Here is a 24,589-nt window from a genome sequence, read left to right on the forward strand (position 1 = left end):
GCTGAATAGTCCACTGCGCCCGCCCATGATTGAGGAAAAGAAGAAGAAGCAGAGCCCGGCTCTGTGGGGCTGCAGCTGTTGATAAATCCATTCCGTACTGACGTCACAAAGCTGCGAGTGTCTGTTAGACGCTATTCAACACATCAACAGACTTGTTATTTTGGTTATGACGAATGTGCGATAATTTCCCTCAAAATACGGTAATTTTATGTCTCTAGTACGATAATCATACATTTCTCACCTGGCAACACTGTTCGCGATCGAGCCGACTCGATATGCCGGTTCTTTTAGGTGAGAAATGGGGCCGGTTCCCGTTTCACAGGGAGATTTTATACAACAGAAAATTGAAGTTTAGAGATTACTTTGAACAATAAGTACGTTAAACATATTCATACAAGCTAGAGGGAGCACTAAGAAAAGACTTATTTTAGAGCCTAAAAAGCCGATTCTTTGTTGCGTTCAAATAAAAGATTCGGTTTGTATATAGAAGAGCAGCTAAAATAGACCTGTAATGGCGGGAAGGAATATATAAATAGGAATTGATCAATATTATAACTGTATAGGAAGGGAAAATATACTAAATATTGATAAAACAACTTAAAGGTAAAAAAAGGACATAGTTAATAGTATGATTAAAATTGTGATATTGTTGAGGTTGACTACCTCATCCATGTATTCAATTATAATGTTATAGAAACATTTTTATAGTGTAGATAACAACACTTTATTGAACTGGTTGAGAAGTTGAGAAATTACTTAAGTGGGATAATATTTATCACTATCCTTGGACATTGCTTGTCTGGTATTCCTCAAAGTTCTATGGATGGTTCAAAAGTCATGTTTCAAAAGTATTAAACGTTGTAATGTTTGCTGATGACTCTAATGTTCTTTGATTTGGTACAAATATTTTGCCTTAGAATTGTGTATTAATAAAAAAGGGCTTTGATAGTAATGCATCAAATTGTGGAATTTTCTAAGTATAGAAAGATTTCTTAAGTTAATGTAAATGAGGTCAGTTTTAAAAGAGTAAAGAGTAATGAATGATAGAAGGACCTGGAAAACCCTAATAAATCATGTACACAATAAAACTGCAAGAAGTAAATCTGCATTAAATAAAGTAAAACATATTCTGGACCTAAGAATCTCCCTTCATAAATGATCTTGTTGAGATGGAGGATATAATCTGAGAGGAAGGTTGTTTTTAAATCCCTTTTCTGCTTGAACGCTGAAAAGCATTCATATTTCTACTTGTGGAGTAAAACCGAGGAATGGTTCAAGAACAGACCTTAAGCGATGTTACAGCCTGGCCCAGTTTGAAAAGTGTTATAAAAAATGTGGTTTTCATGAGGTAAAGTACTGAATGAAGTGCTTAGCTAAATGGTAATAAAAATGCATATGTATGTGCTGCAGGTAAAATAACTCATCACAAATTTCCTAAGTAAATAAATTTTATTTCAAATGACATGAAATTGTCACCAGATGTTGGTAACAACCGACCCAGTAAAGAAATCAAACCGTTCTGTGGGCACCTGCTATGAACTTTAGTTCTTTGCAGAGATTATCTATAGGATTCAGATTAGATGGGGATGAGGATTAATGGCATTACACAGCAGTAGCAGATATATTAAGCATAACTGTCACCCTATGGCTTACAGGCTAAAAGAAATGTGCATAATTTACATAATTCCTATGTTGATGTTTCCCTGTGATGAACAAGGAATGTCCCAGGTTATCATCTGGGACTGAACCAGCTAGGATTAATTAGCAGGGCTGCTCTCTAATTACCAATAGATTTCAGCTGGTGTCAGTGTCTTGTCGCACCTTTCTTTCTTTATGTGTCCAGTACTTTTTCCATGTCCTTCTGTATTATTACACATAATGTGTGGATAATTTATTGTTAGATTTTTCTGTTTGTGGGGACTGGATGGATTATTACTGACATAAGGTGAGTATTTACTGTCAGTTGCAAAATATAAGAAACATTTTTGATGTGTTCAGTACTATATAAGTGTGTCATTGCATTTGTGTATTTAAGCATATATTTTGGTTGTTCATTTGTCTGAGAGAAGTGTGTGAGGAGGGTTTGGTAATGTACTTATTGTTAAACTATTAAAAAAGCTTACATTTCCACCTTTTAAACAAGGTAAGATACTACTTTTGGCTTTTGTTTTCAGTTTTGTTTCTTTTATTGATTTCATGTGTTTTAAATAAACATTGATTCCTTAATTAAAGGAGGTGTTTGACTGACAACAGCCCACTGGGGCAGCTCCCTGCCCAGCCAATGGAGACACGAGGCTTGTAAAAAGGTAGAATAACACATTTGAGGCCAACATATAAAATATGAATACACACATTTCTTATTTTTCTCCCTGTTTATTAAGCATTGGCTAACATTTAACCAATGTTTTGCTAATATACTATTGCCTTTGTACTTTTTTATTAGAAAAAAATGTAAAATAATTGTCCAGGGGCAGAACATTTTCTTCCAGTCATCGACTTAGTACTGTTACCAAACTTAGCAGTTACATTTAAAAAAAAGCTTTCATTTGAAAGAGCTTCAGAGGTCAATTTGAATAATACCAAGATCATCTGATTGGTCAAAAACTAAGACAGTTACCGGATCTTAAAATCTAAAACTCTGGGGTAGTTCATGTCCTTCAGTTCAAATTAAAAAATTAAAAGTTGTGACTGAAAAAGAGAATATTCATCACAAAAACTGCCATAATTTCAACACTTTAAACAAAATTTTAAATATATTGCCTCTGAACTTTTAGCAAATGATCCTTGAATTTTCTACCCTTTTCAGTGGATGAAATAAATACTAATTACCTAATGAGCTCATTTTTATTTAGCCTAAATCTCACGCATACTGTTGAAATTTATTTTTTCCATTTAAAAAAACAGCAACAAATTATATTTATTTCATAATTGTCATAACCTTTTACTATGTGTTTTAAAGCTCATACAGTATTTTTACCACATTTTATCAGTTATCAGTATCATTTTTGGTATATACAGTTAAGTCCAAAATTATTCAAACATCATCCAAATTTAAAATTTAGATTAGTCTGTTAATTTTACCATCATGTTTCTTCAAACTGGAACTAATATTGGCTTTTTAGAGTGGTCCAGTTAGAGTCCAGATGATATAAAGTATGATTAAAATATAAACTTATTTTACATTGCTTTCTTCTTATTTATTTTTTTTATTTTTATTTATAAATGCTTGTTTTTATATCAGAAACAGATTTTCTTGGTTGCATGGAAATAATTTTAGATTGAGATCTGCTCAGTATATAAACAATTTTGGTCTTACTTGGATGTTAACATTTTATTTTTAAAGAACTGAATATATAATATCATATCCTAATTTTCTTAACTCATGATGTGTACAAGAAATCTAGATGAGTGTGGAAGATGTTCTGTGAGTGTTGGTGAAACAGTTGTGAACTAATATAATGCTAATTATCTTCTTTCGACCACTTTTTGTACATTAACTTCAGCAAATAATACATGTTTGCATATTTTCAACATATATTGTACAAAACTGTGATGATGCAGATAACTGATAAGCTTGCACACAATAAGCCTGCTGCAAGTTTCATATTATCACCCCTCCGTTAATATTACTGCCAATCTGTATGAGAAATGAGACAATTTAGACTTTTAAAGCTATAATATTGCTTACATTTTTAGTGATGCACCTAACAATGAAAGTTTAGGCTCAGCAGTGCAAAAGATTACTCAGTCAGAAGCCCTGAAAGCACAAAGTCATCGGTGAAAAATATTGTTGTATCAGATTATGACCACATGAGGTCGCTGTATATCAAGGATATACAGTCAGTCCTTTTCTACCACTTATTCCATAGTGGGTCACAGGGGAGCTGGTGCCTACCTCCAGCAGTCTATGGGCGAGAGGCAGGATACACCCTGGACAGGTTGCCAGTCCATCGCAGGGCAACACACAAATAACCATGCACACACTCATTTGCCTAAGGGCAATTTAGAATGACCAATTAACCTAACAGGCATGTTTTTGGACTGTGGGAGGAAGCCAGAGTACCCGGTGAGAACCTACACATGCACAGGGAGAACATGCAAACTCCATGCAGAAAGATCCTCAGCCAGGAATCGAACCCAGGACCTTCTTGCTGCAAGGCAACAGTGCTACCAACTGCACCACCATGCAGCTGAAGGATATACAATGAGGGTTAAGTTAGTTTCTCAAACTTGACAGATAATTCTTTGAAGGTACACATTGTAACTACATAACTAGATTTTGAAATGTTGTTGTTGACTAACTCACAGAAAGACCTGACTGCAAAGATGGAAAAGCACAAGAGGTGCATAGCTCTCATCATTTGCTGCCTGTCTCTGATGATAGACGCAGTTGTCCCTTGCCAGCAGCAACCAGCTGGGCCTTGAGTATACTAGAACCACCTGCTGTCATCATGTTTTACCAGTAATCTCTGGGACGAGACTGGGAAAACGTTAAAATTTGCTTTGTTATCCTCTCAGGCCATAATTAGCCCATCTTTACTCAGACAGAGCCTCACAAGTCTTACGCTGGGACTGAAATGTAATCCCCCAGGAGATAATAGCGTGACTATCGTTTATATTTACAGTAGAATAACATCAGGAGCTTTATCCCAAGGAGGCACATGGATCAGGTTAATTAGGATTCCCAGAAGCTGCTGAGCACCTGCTGCTGGCAGTCAACTCTGTCATTTTCCACGGATAACTAATGACTCGATTGTTGACGTCTTTAGATGTCGGAGTGCAAGTTATTACTCTTTAATCCGCTTTGTGCTAAAAGCCGAAAGCACCTCCGAGCAAAAAACTTTTAATGACATCCCCAAGAGTCAAGGTTCTTACAGAAACCTGTATCTTTCTTTAAATGTAGAAAATAAAATGCTGCATCACACAAAATGATGAAATAACTTCAGTGAGACGCTTCTTGTAGCGATCAAACAGTCCTTGACAGCAGTTTGAAGAAAGTTTGCCCCACGTCTCACCTTCAACTGTAAAATAAGGGTTTCATGCATGTCTGGCCTATTTCCAGTCACCCTAAAGCTTCTCGGTAAGATCAAGAGCTGACTTTTGACTCAACCAAGGACTATTTCTTAAATCTCAGCCAGTTCAGCTTCAGCTTTAACTTATCTAGTTCCCCAAACCATGATACTTCCACCTCCATGCTTCACAGCAGGTATGAAGTTCTTCTTCTGGAATATTCTATTTGGTTCATGCTGGATAGTCTCTATTCTGGTGTCCAAGTGATTCACTTTTAGACTCCTGGAGGTCCCATGATGACAGTTTTGGGTTTTTTGGAGACTTCCTTTGCATCTTGCAGCCACCTGCAGTCAGATTGACAGCTGTTTTAAATTTGTCATTCACAGATACAGTTCTGTACAGTGGAATGGGTGATTTCACCTTCTTTTAAGACTTTAAATCTCTTACCAGACTCACAAGTTGTCACAATCATCTCTCTGAAGGCCTCAGACAGCTCTTTCAGTCTCACCATGGTGCTCACTCTCATTTCAACAATCAGCAGCACACCAAACTTAATGTCTGAACAATATCCTAATTTATTCTTCACCAGAAATTAATTGTATTAGATTTGCTTTAAAGGTATTTTTACTTTATAATGTTAATGTTTGTCAGAATTGTTAAAATTGCTACCAAATGTCCTTATGTCTAAATCTGCATTGGTGTATGCAGGGTATCCTAAGTTTTCTCACAACTGTGCTCATTCATTATGGTTAAGGGCTAAAAACTGATCAAAACACTCATTAATTTCCCCTTTATTAAAATCATTCTAAGCGGAGGCTTCCAGTACTCTGGTAAACACAGTTTTAAGCACTGCTTGGATTAACACTGTTGGTTTTCATTTTAAGAGGAGGATTAGTGATTTTTTTTTTCTGAGAGAATTGCTACAGAAGTTCAGATTATTTCTCTTCCTCTGTTCATTACCAGCTGCTTTCTTACATCTCTGAGTATGGATGCTATTTGTTCTGGAATAATCTCAGTGTTGCTTTGTGGGAGATTGGAGAACACAAGTATGCCTGCATCTGTTGTGTCTCTGAAATAGTCCCTCATTTTGTCCTTACAAAGGAATGTGGAGCCCTGCGGGGTCAGTGTAGGCAGCAGGAGGCTCTTTATGGGATAAAGTAGGGGAGTGTTTATGACAGGACTTGGTGGAGGAGAAAATAGAACTCTTTATCTGTCTTCAAATCAGCCCTTTTGCTGACCCGCACCCTGGAGACAGTTGCTGTAGGGTCACATGATGAAGGGAAACCTTTAAAACCTCCAACCTGCAGACCCAGACCTCCAGTCAGCTCCTGTGCTCACGACTCCAGCTGGTCTGTTCTGCTCAGAGGATTCGACATGTCAGACAATGAGGAGATTGTGGAGGACTATGAGCAGGAAGAGGAGGAAGATAAGGAAGGGGATGAAAACGAGCATGACAAAGGATCCAAACCATGGTTTAAGACCACCTATATACCAAACATGGCTCCTCCAAAGCTCCCTGATGGAGAGAAAGTTGACTTTGATGATCTCCACCGGAAGAGAGTGGAGAAGGATTACAATGACCTCCAGACCCTCATTGAGCAGCATTTCTCTAGCCGTCAGAAGGAGGAGGAAGAGCTAATTGCCCTGCGCAGTCGCATTGAACAGCGCCGGGCGGACAGGGCCGAGCAGCAACGATTCCGCGCAGAGCAGGACCGGGAGCGCCAAGCTCGGGTGGCTGAGGAAAGGTCAAGGCGCGAGGAGGAGGCCGCCAAGCTGCGGGCTGAGGAGGAGGCCAAGAAAAAGAAGATATTCTCCAACAAGTCCTTTGGTGGCTACCTGCAGAAGGTAGATCAGAAGAAGGGCAAGAAGCTAACAGCCCGCGAGGAGAAGAAGAAGGCCCTGATGGAGCGCAGGAAGCCGCTCAACATCGACCACCTGAGCCAGGAGAAGCTGGAGGAGAAGGCACAGGACCTGTGGCAGTGGCTCCACCAGCTGCATGCTGAGAAGTTCGAGCTGGCTGAGAAGCTCAAGAGGCAAAAATATGAAATCCATGTGCTCCGAAACAGAGTCAGCGACCACCAGAGAGGCTCCAAAACATCCAAGACCTCTCGCGGGGCCAAAGGGAAAGCTGGCTCCTGGAAGTAAAGCCCAGTGTTCACAATAACCAATATAATAAGGTCTTTTTGGTGCAGATTCCTTTTTACTGAGTGCTCAGGGGCCTGAAGGGATTCAAAGGAAATAAATGAACCCAGCTTAGTATAAATTGTTTCTTAAAAAAAACCCTGGGATGTTGTCTATGTCACTTTACTCTTTCCTACCACCCAGCCTTACATTGACCTGGATAAGCTTTAAATTGTTCCTCATACCTTCCTAAAGACGTTTTCTGTTTATGGTTGACCTGTTTACTTCTCATTAAACATATTCTGTTTATTTCCAGTTTATGTCTGGCTGTTGATTCTTGAACATTGAAACATACTGAATGTCTCTAAATTTGGAACGGGCAATGTCGGTGGGTCGCGTTAGATGGCCAAAAAGTCAAGCAGCTGCAGCCCAGCTGACTTTTACAAGCTAACATTGGCTCACAGACCAAGGAGCAGCTTTAAGATGCAGCATTCACAGCAATGCTTTTTCATTATTCCTCAGCGAAACAAGAAGATACATCAGCATTATTAGGTGCTGAGATAATTAATGCTTCTGCAGTTGGCAAAAACAAGTTTTCACGCAGATTTAATCAGGGCAGCAGAAACATCCTGGAAGTCAATTCAATCAAACTGTTTATGATTTCACTGCCTTAATATCTTTTTCAAGCATTATTTACCTCTTGTTTAAGCTCATATTTTTGGCATCAGAATGACACCTTCTAAATATAACTCCATCCTTCATCACACACTACTCTGTAAAAGCCTCAAAGTCCACACTTTAAGTTCCTTATATTTGGCTCCAAGCAGCCAGATTTTCTTGTATTCTCTTGATTTTCAGCAGTTTTTCTTCAGGGTGCTTTTCACTGATTTTTGTCCTAGTGGTTGTCTCCTCTTTTTCAAAGCAGACACAGCAACATGTGAAAAAGATGACCTATCAGGAGGGTTGAGCCATTATAGCCGCTGCAAACAACAGTCAAGTTGGTAAAGAACTCTTTTTTTTTTAAGCTGGATCTTTATGCACTTATACAAGCAGCCTTTTCCAGTGAGTGTTTTTTAATATATAATTTCTATTAGTTGAATCTAGATAAAAAATACTAAAGATAATCCAGTTTGAACATAAAATATAAAAATGTCCGTTTTGGAAGCATTTCTTTTTAGAGTAATGGCTCTGTCATGGGTAAAGGGTCAATTTGCTGAAGATTTTATCAAAACTTACAGAATCATACATAGAGTCAGGTTTTGATCAATGATTCAATATCATGTGGACAGCTTTATGACTGGCTGATTTCTACCACCATGGCCACGTCAGTTTTTTTTAATGTGGGATATCTCCACATCATCTTCAGTAATGAAAGGTTTTGTCCATAAGATGGCACTACAAACACACTTTTTAAACATTCAAATTTTAATTAGTGCAGTGCCATGCATATATGGTAAATATGCAAGAATAAAATTTAAATATAATACATGCAGCCAGTTTCACATTTTTGCAGTAAACACGACCTTAATCAGAAAAGGTTGTCTGAAATCCAGAAGAACAACATGTATTTTGAACAAATAACACAACACCTGTAGCTTTGTCTAAGTAAAATACTCTTTTCACTCACAGTAGCAGCAGTAAAGCCCTTATCAACCTAATGAGTGGAAATCTCCACACCCCTGCAGTTTCTGCTTGCCTAAATGCTGCTGCTGTGCCCTGAAGGCCGTAACGACCCATTAAAGTCTGCCAGATGTGGCGGTATGCCCACCAGTTGCCATGGAGAAGGGGAGAGGCTGGTTTGGCAACCAGGTCTCCCTCATGTTCAGTCAAAACTGTGCAGGGACAAAAAGCACAACATTATCAGCTACCCCCGCATGTTCTCACTGAAGAACAAGATGTTCCCAGAACTTAACAAGTTGCTTATAAATAATGTGGTTCATCTACACCTCTGTTTTCCTCTGCTATGGAGCAGAGGTTTATTTTTAGAAGAATGCTGTATGCACATAGGTTTAAAACATATCTCCCAGTATGTAAAGGGGGCTGCTGTATGTGTTCACCCAGAATAGCAGCTGCAGGGTCATCAGGGGGGTGGGTGGGCTGTTGTTTGCTCATTAGGCACTCGGCACAGACCGGCAGATAATAAATACGCTTCATGATTGACAGTTCTTGGGCCAGACTTTCAACTGTGACCAGACACTTATTGTCTGGTTCGGTTAAGATCGGATTTCTGTTTTAATTAGAAAGGCGCTTACTGACACTCAGATGACTTATGAGGTTTTGTGCATTGATGATATTTATTTCTGCAACGTTTCTTTCGGTTCTGCAAATTAAATCCTGTTTACATAATTAAGATGTGAAAAAAGCCTTCAAGTAAATTTCAGTTCTTTTCGGGGGGGTGGAGTAGTGTAATTTCACACTAAAAAATCTAAGCCTGTCTTTAATTTGAATACATTTACATTACAGACCAAAAGTTTGGACACACCTTCTCATTCAAAGAGTTGTCTTTATTTTCATGACAATGAATATTGTAGCTTCACACTGAAGGCATCAAAACTATGAATTAACACATGTGGAATTATATACTGAACAAAAAAGTGTGAAACAACTGAAAATATGTCTTATATTCTAGGTTCTTCAAAGTAGCCACCTTTTGCTTTGATTACTGCTCCACACACTCTTGGCATTCTGTTGATGAGCTTCAAGAGGTAGTCACCTGAAATGGTTTTCCAACAGTCTTGAAGGAGTTCCCAGAGATGCTTAGCACTTGTTGGCCCTTTTGCCTTCATTCTGCGGTCCAGCTCACCCCAAACCATCTCGATGGGGTTCAGGTCCGGTGACTGTGGAGGCCAGGTCATCTGGCGCAGCACCCCATCACTCTCCTTCTTAGTCAAATAGCCCTTACACAGCCTGGAGGTGTGTTTGGGGTCATTGTTCTGTTGAAAAATAAATGATGGTCCAACTAAACGCAAACCGGATGGAATAGTATGCCACTGCAAGATGCTGTGGTAGCCATGCTGGTTCAGTATGCCTTCAGTTTTGAATAAATCCCCAACAGTGTCACCAGCAAAGCACCCCCACACCATCACACCTCCTCCTCCATGCTTCACGGTTGGAACCAGGCATGTAGAGTCCATCTGTTCACCTCTTCTGCGCCGCACAAAGACACGGTGGTTGGAACCAAAGATCTCAAACTTGGACTCATCAGACCAAAGCACAGATTTCCACTGGTCTAATGTCCATTCCTTGTGTTCTTTAGCCCAAACAAGTCTCTTCTGCTTGTTGCCTGTCCTCAGCAGTGGTTTCCTAGCAGCTATTTTACCATGAAGGCCTGATTCACACAGTCTCCTCTTAACAGTTGTTCTAGAGATGTGTCTGCTGCTAGAACTCTGTGTGGCATTGACCTGTTCTCTAATCTGAGCTGCTGTTAACCTGCGATTTCCGAGGCTGGTGACTCGGATGAACTTATCGTCCGCAGCAGAGGTGACTCTTGGTCTTCCTTTCCTGGGGCGGTCCTCATGTGAGCCAGTTTATTTGTAGCGCTTGATGGTTTTTGCGACTGCACTTGGGGACACTTTCAAAGTTTTCCCAATTGTTCGGACTGACTGACCTTCATTTCTTAAAGTAATGATGACCACTCGTTTTTCTTTACTTAGCTGCTTTCTTCTCACCATAATACAAATTCTAACAGTCTATTCAGTAGGATTATCAGCTGTGTACTGTATCCACCTCCTGCACAACACAACTGATGGTCCCAACTCCATTTATAAGGCTTGAAATCCCACTTATTAAACCTGACAGGGCACACCTGTGAAGTGAAAACCATTTCAGGTGACCACCTCTTGAAGCTCATCAACAGAATGCCAAGAGTGTGTGGAGCAGTAATCAAAGCAAAAGGTGGCTACTTTGAAGAACCTAGAATATAAGACATATTTTCAGTTGTTTCACACTTTTTTGTTCAGTATATAATTCCACATGTGTTAATTCATAGTTTTGATGCCTTCAGTGTGAAGCTACAATATTCATAGTCATGAAAATAAAGACAACTCTTTGAATGAGAAGGTGTGTCCAAACCTTTGGTCTGTACTGTACTTGGTGGTAACAAAAAGATATTACTTACGCTTTGCACAAACCCCTCTTGCCAAATGAAGCATAGCTGGTGGTCTCCTGTAGCATCTCACAAGGTTGGAGCAAATTAAGAGACAGATCTTTGACTATTCCTCTTTGCAGACTCTCCATCATCCTGGATCATATTCTATGCTCTCTTCTCTTCAGCTCAACCCACAGGGTTTCTATGAGATGTATTGCTGGGAAATGAGATGGAGGAATGTTGATTTTTTTTTTCTTTTTTTCCTGCCTGGTAAACCATTTGTGTGTTGATTTGGCTTTGTTTTGGATCATTATAGCAGTGACCCTTTCTCAGTTGTTTTACGAGGCCACCACATTTTTATCTTAATTGTCCCAATACTTAAAAAAGTTCAAGATTTGTTGCACTCCAACATAGAAACAGGCCCACACAATCATGGGACCTCCACCATACTGAACTGTGGGCATAAGGTTTTTTTTCTAAAGACCCATCCTTTGTAGTTTTAAGATGCACTTTAGTCTTCCTCCTTCCTCCTCATCCTCCAGCTTTTCTTGTCTTATTTCCAGTTTATTAAAACTTGGATTTCTCTGACTGTAGATATCAGCAAGTTTAGGCAAGTAGCTATATGACTTAAATCTACCATTTTCACTTATGAAGATCATATCTTTTACTGAAATGCCATGTTCACTTGTCTTTTCCATTTTGAGGCGTAGCTAATAGAAGTGGGCCTCTGTGTCACATCATATTAATATACAATGGAAACAGGAATTCATTGATTACTAAACAATTCCTTGAAACTCTGACCAACTTAAAGTAAAGCATTAATTAAAAATTGCTGCTGATAGATTTGTTTTCTAGGAATTGTTAAAGGTGCCCCGAATTATTGTGTTTAAATTTGAAGGCTGGATGTTACAGTAATCCTCAGTGTGAGATTATGCAACAGCGATAAAAAGATGCTTGCAGATCTTTATAGAAGTTAAAAGTATTTCAAGGTTGCTGCAAGTGAAGTTTTCCTTTGTGAGTTGTTGCATTAGCGTGTTTACTTTATGGTCTAATTTCAGAAAAGAAAGGAGTCAAAACTTTTATATCTAGAACTGACAGATGATGGATGTTTGCAGCAAACAAATTTCCCTAGGCAACAATTTAAGAGCCATGTCAGAAGGTATTTTATCTTTTAAAGTGATGGATAATGTTTAGCAGTGTAGATGTGCTTCCAGCAAACATCTTCTTTTTGTCAGTGGTGGTAGGAACAAGTTACATTTACTCAGTTATAGTTACTTTTTCAAAGAAATGTCCTAAGAATATTTTTTTTTTTTTACCGCAACATACTTTTTGTTTTTCCTTGAGTAATGATATTTTGACGTAAAGCTAGTCTTTGAGTACAATTTTTGCCTTTTCTTCTCACCTCTGACCATTTCACTGAATGAAGAAGCAACACATTTTAACTAAAGATGCACCAGAAACAGACACACAGACATTTCCTATCTGCTTTGCCATGTGGAGGACAAGTGTATATACAGTTCATCTCATCACTGGAAGTAGTTTGAGCTCTTCAAACATATTTTACCTCATAGAGGCATTGCTTTCTAATGCCTCTTGTTATGAAAAAGTAGTGATTAGGAATATTATTTAAATGTTTTTTGATTACAGCTAATAAGGAATAGATGCATAGCTTAGTTTCCAGAAGAAGTGGGGATGCGGATATATCTTAGGGCTTTGCAAAAGCACTCATATCCTTAAAAATGTTTCACATTGTCATGTTATAAGAACAAAATGTGATACACGTTATTGGTATTTTTAAAAGACAAAGGCAAAATAGTTAATAACTGAAATGGAAGAAAAAGAATACATGGCTTGAAAATATTATACAAATAAAAATCTGGGAAGTGTGATATCGATCTGTATTGAGGCCCTTGGATCAACGCTTTGTAGAACTACAGGGGTTGGACAATGAAACTGAAACACCTGGTTTTAGACCACAATAATTTATTAGTATGGTGTAGGGCCTCCTTTTGTGGCCAATACAGCGTCAGTTCATCTTGGGAATGACATATACAAGTCCTCCACAGTGGTCAGAGGGATTTTAAGCCATTCTTCTTGCAGGATAGTGGCCAGGTCACTACGTGATACTGGTGGAGGAAAACGTTTCCTGACTCGCTCCTCCAAAACACCCCAAAGTGGCTCAATAATATTTAGATCTGGTGACTGTGCAGGCCATGGGAGATGTTCAACTTCACTTTCATGTTCATCAAACCAATATTTCACCAGTCCTGCTGTGTGTATTGGTGCATTGTCATTCTGACATGGCACCGCCTTCAGGATACAATGTTTGAACCATTGGATGCACATGGTCCTCAAGAATGGTTCGGTAGTCCTTGGCAGTGACGCGCCCATCTAGCACAAGTATTAGGCCAAGGGAATGCCATGATATGGCAGCCCAAACCATCACTGATCCACCCCCATGCTTCACTCTGGGCATGCAACAGTCTGGGTGGTACGCTTCTTTGGGGCTTCTCCACACCGTAACTCTCCCGGATGTGGGGAACATAGTAAAGGTGGACTCATCAGAGAACAATACATGTTTCACATTGTCCACAGCCCAAGATTTGCGCTCCTTGCACCATTGAAACCGACATTTGGCATTGGCATGAGTGACCAAAGGTTTGGCTATAGCAGCCCGGCCGTGTATATTGACCCTGTGGAGCTCCTGACGGACAGTTCTGGTGGAAACAGGAGAGTTGAGGTGCACATTTAATTCTGCCATGATTTGGGCAGCCGTGGTTTTATGTTTTTTGGATACAATCCGGGTTAGCACCCAAACATCCCTTTCAGACAGCTTCCTCTTGCGTCCACAGTTAATCCTGTTGGATGTGGTTCGTCCTTCTTGGTGGTATTCTGACATTACCCTGGATACCGTGGCTCTTGATACATCACAAAGACTTGCTGTCTTGGTCACAGATGCGCCAGCAAGACGTGCACCAACAATTTGTCCTCTTTTGAACTCTGGTATGTCATCCATAATGTTGTGTGCATTTCAATATTTTGAGCAAAACTGTGCTCTTACCCTGCTAATTGAACCTTCACACTCTGCTCTTACTGGTGCAATGTGCAATTAATGAAGACTGGCTACCAGGCTGGTCCAATTTAGCCATGAAACCTCCCACACTAAAATGACAGGTGTTTCAGTTTCATTGTCCAACCCCTGTATCTTTTGGGGATCGTCCCTACCAGCTTTGGACATCTGTAGACTAAAATGTCTTCCCATTTATGTTGGCATAATAGCTCAAGCTCAGTTAGACTGCATGGCGAGCATCTATGCCACAGACACTAAGCTGAATTTAGGTCTGGACTTCCAGCACCTGCTTATGCTTTGATGTAAACCATTATATTTTAGAGTGCTTTTGGTTGTCCTGTTGGAAGGTCCACCTCTACCCCAGTCTAAAATCGTCTGCATCTTCTAATCGGCATTTCTCCATGATATCTCTGCATTTAGCTCCATCCATCTTCCCATCATCTCTGAACTGCTTCCCTGTCCCTGCTGAAAAAAAGCATCCCTGCAGCATGATGCTGCCACCCTTGTTTCATGATGGATGTGCTTCGTTCAGTGTGATTACCAGTGTTAGTTGTTCAACACATAAAGCATTCTACATCTAGACAAAGTACTTTTTATGGCTTTCTTCTTGCTACTCTTCCATTAAAGCTTGATTTGTAAAGAACACAATTAATAACTATCTTGCCACAGATTCTCCCACATGAGCTGCAGCTGTAGGTGTGGCTCCTCCAGAGTTGCCTTGAACTTCTTGGCTGCTTCTTTGAATAATGCTCTTCCAGCCTGACCTGTTAGTTTATGTGGTTGGCCATGTTTTGGTAGATTTGGAGTTGTGCATCGTTCTGTTGATAGTTATGTGTGAGATGTTCTCAGCTTGACATTTATGTTTTATAACCTAAATCGGCTTTAAATGTCTCCACAACCTTCTCTCTGACCTGTCTGCTGTGTTCCTTAAACTTTATGATGCTGTTAAATGTCCTCCAAGAAAAGCTGGATTTATACTGAGATTGAATTACTTGATAATCTTCTATTTGTGTTTGTCAATCATATTAAATCCTAATATACCACACTGAAGTTTGTGGTTAAAAAATGTGAAAAGATATAAATAGTTTGAATACTTTTGCAAGGCACCTTAAATTTATTGCAATACAAATGCACAAAGATTTTCCTAAAGCAGTTCAACTTGTTGCAGCATGGTGGAAGATAAATGCAGGTACAGGAAATGCTATTAGGTGCTGGAATTATGTAGTTCAATTCAGTTGATTCATATAGGCCCACTTTACGATAAGTCATCAAAGGTGCTGAACAGATGCACGGGAGTCCAGTTCAAATCCGACGCCAGTTCAAAACGATCAAACCAAATGAGATTTACAAAAAAGGAATAATTAATTTTCACCATGGAAACTATAAAAATGCGTTAACTCTCTATTTGACTTTAATTCCATCACCTCATCCTGAACCTAAGACAAGGTATGCTTTAATGTCAATGCATCTTCCACATATGACAGAATTGCATCCATGAGGCAACAAATATACAGCCGAAATCAAATATTTATATGCTGTAACAAAAGACACAAAACATTTTTGTTCTCACTGTCTTCTCACATTAAATCAGACTAAACGTGTACTGTTTTATGATTACCATAATGTCCATTGGTTAAATGTCAGAATGAGAGGAAGTTTTTTTTTTCTGACTTTTTTCAAAGTCAGACATTCACATGAAAGTATGTCTTTACAATTTTGGGAGAGCCCCAACAACAATATCATGGATTTTGCAAGCTTCTAATAGGTTAATTCACAACATTTGAGTTAAATGGAGGCTCATGTCAAACTCACTTCCTAGTTTGACATGAGAAAATCAAAAGAAATCAGTAAAAATATCAAAAAGAGAAATGTTGACCTCCAGAAATCTGGTTCATTTCTGCATAACATTTCTAGATCCCTGAAGGTGCCTCGTTTATCTGTTTAAGCAATTGCATACAAAACAGCATGGAAATGTCCAGCCATCATACCTTTCAGGAAGGAGAAGGGGTCTGTGTACCTGGGATTAACCTGTTTTTGGAGAAAATGTGCAAATAAACCCCGAAGAAAAGTAAAAAATCATGTATGATGCTGGCTTATGTTGGTGAGTCCTGTACTTTTATGAAATGAAAGGCCACTCGATGAGGAAGTAGCAACTACTTCAAAAGAATTACAAAAAACCAAGATTAAAAACAAGGCGCTTACTGACAAAACAGTTAGGAGACCGAGAAAGAAGGATTAGATTAGGATGTAATTTAGTTCATACAGACCAGCAATGACTTTATAAAGAATTCAGTGTGCAACGAACTCGAATTTTAGGATAAGTCACCAGGGTCCATAAGTAACAGCTTCACAAGGGATGGTGTTACCAGGCAGTTGCTGAAGGGTCCAACAGTGAAACAAGTATTGAAGGTCTTCTGACTTGGAGGATTCCTTTAAAAAGCTTTAGCAATGCCTGACATGAGGCCAATGGGTCATACTATGCAGCTGCGCAGCATGTGGAGTTTTATTTCTTTCTAAAATGTTGGCACAGTCTGAATGAGTTCCCTAATGTACTCATCTGTTGCTGCACTGGTACCCAAACATAAAACTTACTCCACTTTACATCTGCAAAAAGCTCTGGAAAAACAGCTTAGCTGGAGTGTATTGAAGGTCTTGTGTGCAGCATGGAAGTGCTGTATTTATCCTCGTCTTACACACTCCTTTTCGTTACAGATATGCAGTCTGTATTTATTTTTCCAAATTATTTTGATTACAGTTTTAATTCTATTGAGAGTAAAAATGCATAATTTCAGGTGTATTTTGTTTAATATTTTTGCTCAACATTTGTTTAGGAAAAAACTGAAGTATTAATTTGAAAGGAAGCAGTAAAACCCATTAGATTAGGTTCTTCATCAGTTTGTCTTTGTATATGTATGGCTGATGGTTTCCTGAGCAGATTTGAATATGTTTTCTTGTTATAAATACACACAGTCTCACAAAACGTCATCTAGGGAAACCAATTCAATTAAATTAAATTCAGTGCCAATTCACAACACATGTCGTCTCAAGGCACTTCACAAAAGTCAGATACATACATTCCAATTAATCCTAACCACTGAACAGTGCAGTCAGATTCAGTTATTAATTCAAATTGGATAAAAAGTTTTTCTATCTAATGAAACCTAGCCGATTGCATCGAGTCAGAGATGCTTGAGTGTCTCTTGATGCCTTTGCCCTGTGGATGATATATTGCTCCCCAGAGAATGGTGCTGTTTGGGTTTATCTGCAGTCTGCTTCAAATTGAGGTGGGAGTTGGTAACACTAAGGGGTATAAAGGAGATTTAGCCAAACCGGCAGGGTATTAATCTAGATATACCAGCTAAGCGTCCTGCAAATATTCAGGCCAAAGTCCTGCTGGCCATATAAAAATTTTATAATGCTATGCATCTTATCAGTGCTGTGATGTAAACCCTGTGGAGGGAGCTCATTACTTTGTGTCAGTGTTTATTGTAGTGTTCATGAGAATAGGAGTGCAAACTTATTCCTGTTGTGCTAAAGTAACTGAAAACTCTGACATCAAATGTCCTAGTCTTCAGATACTCTTAATTGTTCATGTTTAATTGATATTTTAGTTATATCACACAATATGTCTTGGAAACAATATAACTTGCATTAATTTGTTGTTTTTTTTGATTCATCAGATGTTGTTCCAGTACAATCAAAAGATGTATTTTTTTTTTTGTCAAACTCAAGCAGTAAAAACCCCATTTAGAGCTGGCTCTACAAATGGCTTTTCACTTTGCATCCCCATCACTTGCAAAGAGGGGACTCTGAAATTCTCTTGTCTATGACTACACCTTGAGATCCTGGATCATGAACAGCCCAAACTGGGTCGCTAACACGAGGCAGCTACTTTAAGAACATGGACCCAGTTGTACAGTTATTAACAAACGCACACAATTGGCTAGTTATTAGGTCAGGAAAGTTGTGTAAGTTCAAATAAATGTGGGGATATTATTCTACATTAATGCATAAATACATTTTTTTTTCTTACACAGGTTTAATAGAATTGTGTATTTTGCCTTTAGAAAATTGAAGTTACATCTACAAATTATATAAAAAATGATTAAGCATTATATTCATTATGTGTATGGCTCAGAGGTCTACAAGCAAAGTATCAAATGCTGTTGGATGCATAGTTCAGATATAAAAGTATTCAAAAAGTTAACAAAATTAATCTTCTAAATTCATGTCCAAATTTGTTTTTTTTTTTTTAGAAGAGTGCCCAATGAAACCCCATGCATGTGCTAGCACCATGCAGCTTGCTGAAGTTGACCTCTTAAAGATCATTGCAGCTTCCTTCTGTCCAAATAAACCAGAAAGAAAAATAGATTTTTTTTTTTTTTTGATTATGTTCTCTGAAAACATATGATGAGAAATAGTTTTGGAACATTAACATTCATTGGAGTGTCTGAGTCACATCAAGCCTGCGTGTGTGTCTGCTGTTATCACATATTGTGGGGATGCATGACAAATATAGACGGGTCCCTTAAGATACCAGCCAACTCCCATCACTATAGTGCAAGGATTCAGCTAGGTATTAAACAGGTTAAACTGTGACTCACCCTCTGGTGAGTGGGAGCTTTTCATTCATTTCAAGCCGGCTCGGATACAATACAAACACCATACAGGAGCTAGATCCTGTTTGTACATTCACACTGGAAATCAAAGGATGTTTTTAACTTTGTTTCTTTACCAGAACAGGGCTCAACAAACCAACACCAGCTTCATTATAGAGTAGATCTAAAAAGAGTACGCACGCTGAAGACGTTTTCAATTACTTAAAATAAAATGATGAATCATTGCACAACCTTTAATGTAACATATTTCCTGCACAATTCAACTAGGTTACATTGGACTAATAGCTTGTAACCAGACAGAGATGGAGATTTCTTCCCTCTGTTCTTCAATCGTCTTTGTGTTAAGTTGAGTGTGTTGGTTGTAATTTGTGTTTTTTTTTTTTTACCTGATTTAGGAATGCCCAACAGCTTGCTTCAGGACAATATGTCAAAATGTTTGTTTGCACTAATGGGTTTGTAGTCTTTTGGAGATGTGAAACAATTTCTATTCATGTTCGCTCTCTGGCAAATGCTCCCCAGCATGTCCTTGCCCACCTGTTTCATTTGGACTTTGGATTTGTCTCCAGCTATGAATCACTATGGCGTTGGATGAGCCATACCTGTGTCGGAATGAGCAGCCTTGGACAAACGGCTGCATTTGCATTCACACACACGTCCTCCGCTGGATGCTCTCTCGGCTGATTCATGGCGACTCCTCCACCTCTGCTTGCCATCTAAATCAGCAGAGCAGCTGGAGAGAGGCCTGATCACAGCGATGCTTCTCCCACTAACCTGTTATTACAGCATGTTCTTCCTGTCACTGCCAGCGCTGATAATAGGGCTGCTGCATACACCTGTTGGATCCAAAGAGAAGCCTTTGTTTCTCAGGAAACCTCGCAGTGCCTTTTTTAAATGTTCTAAAACTTATTGTGGAAACTGAGCTGCATTAAAACCTTTATCAGCATGCATCATAAGTGAAACAAAAAGGATCATGATGGTGGAGAACAAATCTTGAGGCAATTAACTGAACAAAAGCAACAAAATATAACTGGCAGCTGATACCGTTTTTGTCTGTTCACACATTAGAACCTCCTTTTTATGTACAATTCTTTTACTTCCAAATACCCACTTATTTATATTATTTATTTATATTCTTCATATTAGAAATGCATATTTACATATGTACACACATCATTTTGAATTGTCCACCTAAAAAAAAAACGCAAGCAGTTTTAAGTTCAGTGGTTTCATTCTTGCTTTCAATATGAATTGAAATCATGTTTTAAGGGAGTTTGGTTTGTCTGTCAAGACGAATCAGTTGAAGACGAATGAAAGAGGATTCCTTTGCTTTTACCCAACGGGGAAACGTCTATTCATAGCCACTTTCATCTATACATTTCCCCCTGGATTGCCTCCTAATGTTTCATAAGACATGCTTCATAACCTTTTATCACCTCTATGCTAGTATTGGTAATTGCTGGTGGAGCCGTGGACACTTGGAAGTATTTTCTTATTGACGTTTTACATAGTAGATGAGGTTCTATTAAAATACAAAAAATAAATCTAAAAGATGAAGCAATATATTCTATATTCTATAAAACGCATCAATACATTCTAAAGACGACACAGAAAGGAAAACCATATAAAAGTAAACAAATTTCAGTTCAGAGGCAGGTCCAGTAAACCCAGCAAACCACAGTGAGAGCCCTTATCCACAAATGGTATAAGGGTTAATAGTACACTGAAAAACAGATTTCTTCTACTTTTGCTTTTCTTTGTCACACTTAAATGTTTTAGATCCTCAAACAAATTAAGCAGAGTAAAAACAAAAGCAGTTTTTAAATGTTTTTATTTATTAAACTTATTGTGAAGACATTATTGGCCACGTAAGCTAATAATTAACCTAAAAATACAAACATTTGCAATGACTTTCTCTTTTATGAGTTGTTTTTGACCTGTTTGAAAGGTCATACAACAGCATACAAAAGCCCAGAATTAACAACAGTTAAATCTGGGATTTGATTATGCCACTCCAAACCCCTTATTTTGATTTTGTTTGGATCATTCAGAGGTTACCTCGCTGGTGTGGTTTAGATATTTGTCCTGCGCTATAACTTAAATCTGAACTGATAGGACATTCTCTATCAGGATCCACAGAACATGCCCAAATGTCTTGGGATCATTAAGATATTGTTTGGCAAATGCGAGACAGGGCTTCATGCTGATTTTGGCCAAGGCGGAGCTTTGGCCCTGTGCGTCTCCAATTAATGCTATTGTACCCAGTCTGTTTCTGCTAAGTCTTGAAATCCGATCTTAATTGAGGCAAGTAAGGCCTATCATGCTTACTTCATGTTGCCAGGCAGGTCCTATTTCAGTTCTATTACACAAGGCTGACAGTAGTGGGGCCACAGTGTGGCTAGTGAACTAAACTTTGCTTTTGTGGTTAATCCCAATTAATCATTTATCAAGGGATTAAATAACATATTTTCACAGATTTCAATGTTGGTTTGGATAACTTTTTCCTGAAACAAAAGAAATACTCATTTGAAAATGTGCTTTGTATTTTCTCACCCATCTTCTCTCTTATCTGATCTTAACTTTGGTTAATCTCACAAAAAAGCTTAAATCTATAAGCAGTTAAGTAATTTTTCATAACACTGTGCAAACCCTGAACATATAAAACCTGCTTTTTACAGTGCTCTGGTAAGTTCTCTTTCTAAATGGTATTTATTGTTTTGCTTTTTCATTTTGTATATTCTTAATGCTTTTGTTTTGCAGTGTTGCTCCTGGTTTCATTTGTTGATGTTATTGTGTTTTCTGAAACTGTTTTTATGAAAACCAAGACAAAAGAGGAGTGAGAAAATGTGGGAGAGGTTTTGATTTTCCACCAAACAGAGAACGTGTCGACAGACGATCTAAATGTGTCAGTTCCATCTGATGATGTGTAGTTCATAGTTTGGCATGCCAAGAATGAACCCTTATATCATAGCCACATTAGATATTTCATGGAGCTCTTTTTGGAAATCACATACATTTAAATTTGATTTGAGGCTTTATGTCATCCAGTGACAAACTGATGCACCGAAGACTTTAAAATGGTCATCAGGTTGCAATGGTTGGGAGGCGTTACACAACAGTGTGTCCTCTTACCCCTTTAACTATACAGGTCCTTCTCAAAATATTAGCATATTGTGATAAAGTTCATTATTTTCCATAATGTCATGATGAAAATTTAACATTCATATATTTTAGATTCATTGCACACTAACTGAAATATTTCAGGTCTTTTATTGTCTTAATACAGATGATTTTGGCATACAGCTCATGAAAACCCAAAATTCCTATCTCACAAAATTAGCATATTATTAAAAGGGTCTCTAAACGAGCTATGAACCTAATCATCTGAATCAACGAGTTAACTCTAAACACCTGCAAAAGATTCCTGAGGCCTTTAAAACTCCCAGCCTGGTTCATCACTCAAAACCCCAATCATGGGTAAGACTGCCGACCTGACTGCTGTCCAGAAGGCCACTATTGACACCCTCAAGCAAGAGGGTAAGACACAGAAAGAAATTTCTGAACGAATAGGCTGTTCCCAGAGTGCTGTATCAAGGCACCTCAGTGGGAAGTCTGTGGGAAGGAAAAAGTGTGGCAGAAAACGCTGCACAACGAGAAGAGGTGACCGGACCCTGAGGAAGATTGTGGAGAAGGGCCGATTCCAGACCTTGGGGGACCTGCGGAAGCAATGGACTGAGTCTGGTGTAGAAACATCCAGAGCCACCATGCACAGGCGTGTGCAGGAAATGGGCTACAGGTGCTGCATTCCCCAGGTCAAGCCACTTTTGAACCAGAAACAGCGGCAGAAGCGCCTGACCTGGGCTACAGAGAAGCAGCACTGGACTGTTGCTCAGTGGTCCAAAGTACTTTTTTCAGATGAAAGCAAATTCTGCATGTCATTCGGAAAGGAAATCAAGGTGCCAGAGTCTGGAGGAAGACTGGGGAGAAGGAAATGCCAAAATGCCAGAAGTCCAGTGTCAAGTACCCACAGTCAGTGATGGTCTGGGGTGCCGTGTCAGCTGCTGGTGTTGGTCCACTGTGTTTTATCAAGGGCAGGGTCAATGCAGCTAGCTATCAGGAGATTTTGGAGCACTTCATGCTTCCATCTGCTGAAAAGCTTTATGGAGATGAAGATTTCATTTTTCAGCACGACCTGGCACCTGCTCACAGTGCCAAAACCACTGGTAAATGGTTTACTGACCATGGTATCACTGTGCTCAATTGGCCTGCCAACTCTCCTGACCTGAACCCCATAGAGAATCTGTGGGATATTGTGAAGAGAACGTTGAGAGACTCAAGACCCAACACTCTGGATGAGCTAAAGGCCGCTATCGAAGCATCCTGGGCCTCCATAAGACCTCAGCAGTGCCACAGGCTGATTGCCTCCATGCCACGCCGCATTGAAGCAGTCATTTCTGCAAAAGGATTCCCGACCAAGTATTGAGTGCATAACTGTACATGATTATTTGAAGGTTGACGTTTTTTGTATTAAAAACACTTTTCTTTTATTGGTCGGATGAAATATGCTAATTTTGTGAGATAGGAATTTTGGGTTTTCATGAGTTGTATGCCAAAATCATCCGTATTAAGACAATAAAAGACCTGAAATATTTCAGTTAGTGTGCAATGAATCTAAAATATATGAATGTTAAATTTTCATCATGACATTATGGAAAATAATGAACTTTATCACAATATGCTAATATTTTGAGAAGGACCTGTAATTATTCTCATAATAGAAACACTATCCTCTACTTTGCAGTTAATGAGTTGACTCTTTACTCTGTGTGTCCAACACAGCATGCAAATTTTCCAAAATAGAGCAGACCCGCAGAACTTAATATCTTTAGCAAAGTCACACGACTTTGCTTTAACACTTGGAGCAGATCTTTGAGTGCTACAAGACTTATATATTTACAATTAAATTGGATTCATTTCTACAACAATAAGACTCCTTTTTGTTTTCTTTCTCATTTTAAGAATCTTCTTTACTTTTACTGTTTCTCGTTCACAAATTGACATCGAGAAGGATGATTAAGCCCTCCCCCCCCCACCCCGAGTCTCCACAGCTTTAAATACCAAGCACAAATAACCATTTAGGAAACGGCAAAGCTTTAATTACACCCATCACCACGTGGAGCTATTAGGCGCTGCTAACTAAAGCTACAACTCCACTCAAAATATGGTCTTAACATTCAATGGCTGGGCAGACCTACATCACCAAGGAAACTAATGCAATATTCTGTTTTTTCTGTACAATGGATCAAAAGGAAATTATGGAGCAAATGATCAAAATGTCCTCTGAATATCTCTTCATCAAAAAAATGAGAGGATGTGGGTAGCTTTTTTAGTTTATAAGGTTTTGAAAGCCTGAATACTGTGCTGCACAGTAATTGGAGTGGTTCTCTAACATTTATCATTTTTGTTTGGCTGTTAGTTGAGGTTCAAGGACGCAGCGTGACCCTGGCAAACTTTAGAGACAAGGAAGAAGTCAGCAACAGCGCAGATAAGAGGACACAGATGGTCAACACAGGAGGTGAGATGGGAAAGCTATCATCATTTCCAAAACCGGCTTAAATAAAATGCAATCAGGAAAACATCAGGGACTTTTGAACATGTTTAGGACCAGAAAATCTGAAAAATATT

General features: G+C 38.8%; 1 protein-coding gene and 1 long non-coding RNA gene across 2 annotated transcripts; both read left to right on the plus strand.

Annotated features, from left to right (window-relative positions):
- Positions 1–174: 174 nt before the first annotated feature.
- LOC124882791 lies at positions 175–24,589 on the plus strand. The gene is made up of 3 exons (XR_007041991.1): positions 175–1,945; positions 2,233–2,306; positions 24,381–24,589. It is a non-coding gene; the product is annotated as an uncharacterized LOC124882791 (long non-coding RNA).
- On the plus strand, positions 6,274–7,446 carry tnnt2c (troponin T2c, cardiac). The gene has a single exon (XM_047389353.1). The coding sequence runs from the start codon at positions 6,385–6,387 to the stop codon at positions 7,153–7,155; it is 771 nt and encodes a 256-aa protein (XP_047245309.1). The 5' UTR covers positions 6,274–6,384; the 3' UTR covers positions 7,156–7,446.

Source organism: Girardinichthys multiradiatus, chromosome 17 (genome assembly GCF_021462225.1).
Source record: "Girardinichthys multiradiatus isolate DD_20200921_A chromosome 17, DD_fGirMul_XY1, whole genome shotgun sequence".
In the NCBI taxonomy this organism is placed as follows: domain Eukaryota; kingdom Metazoa; phylum Chordata; class Actinopteri; order Cyprinodontiformes; family Goodeidae; genus Girardinichthys; species Girardinichthys multiradiatus.

Excerpts from the sequence above, each read along its gene's own strand:
- tnnt2c (XM_047389353.1), top strand. The coding sequence starts at position 6,385 with ATGTCAGACAATGAGGAGATTGTGGAGGACTATGAGCAGGAAGAGGAG.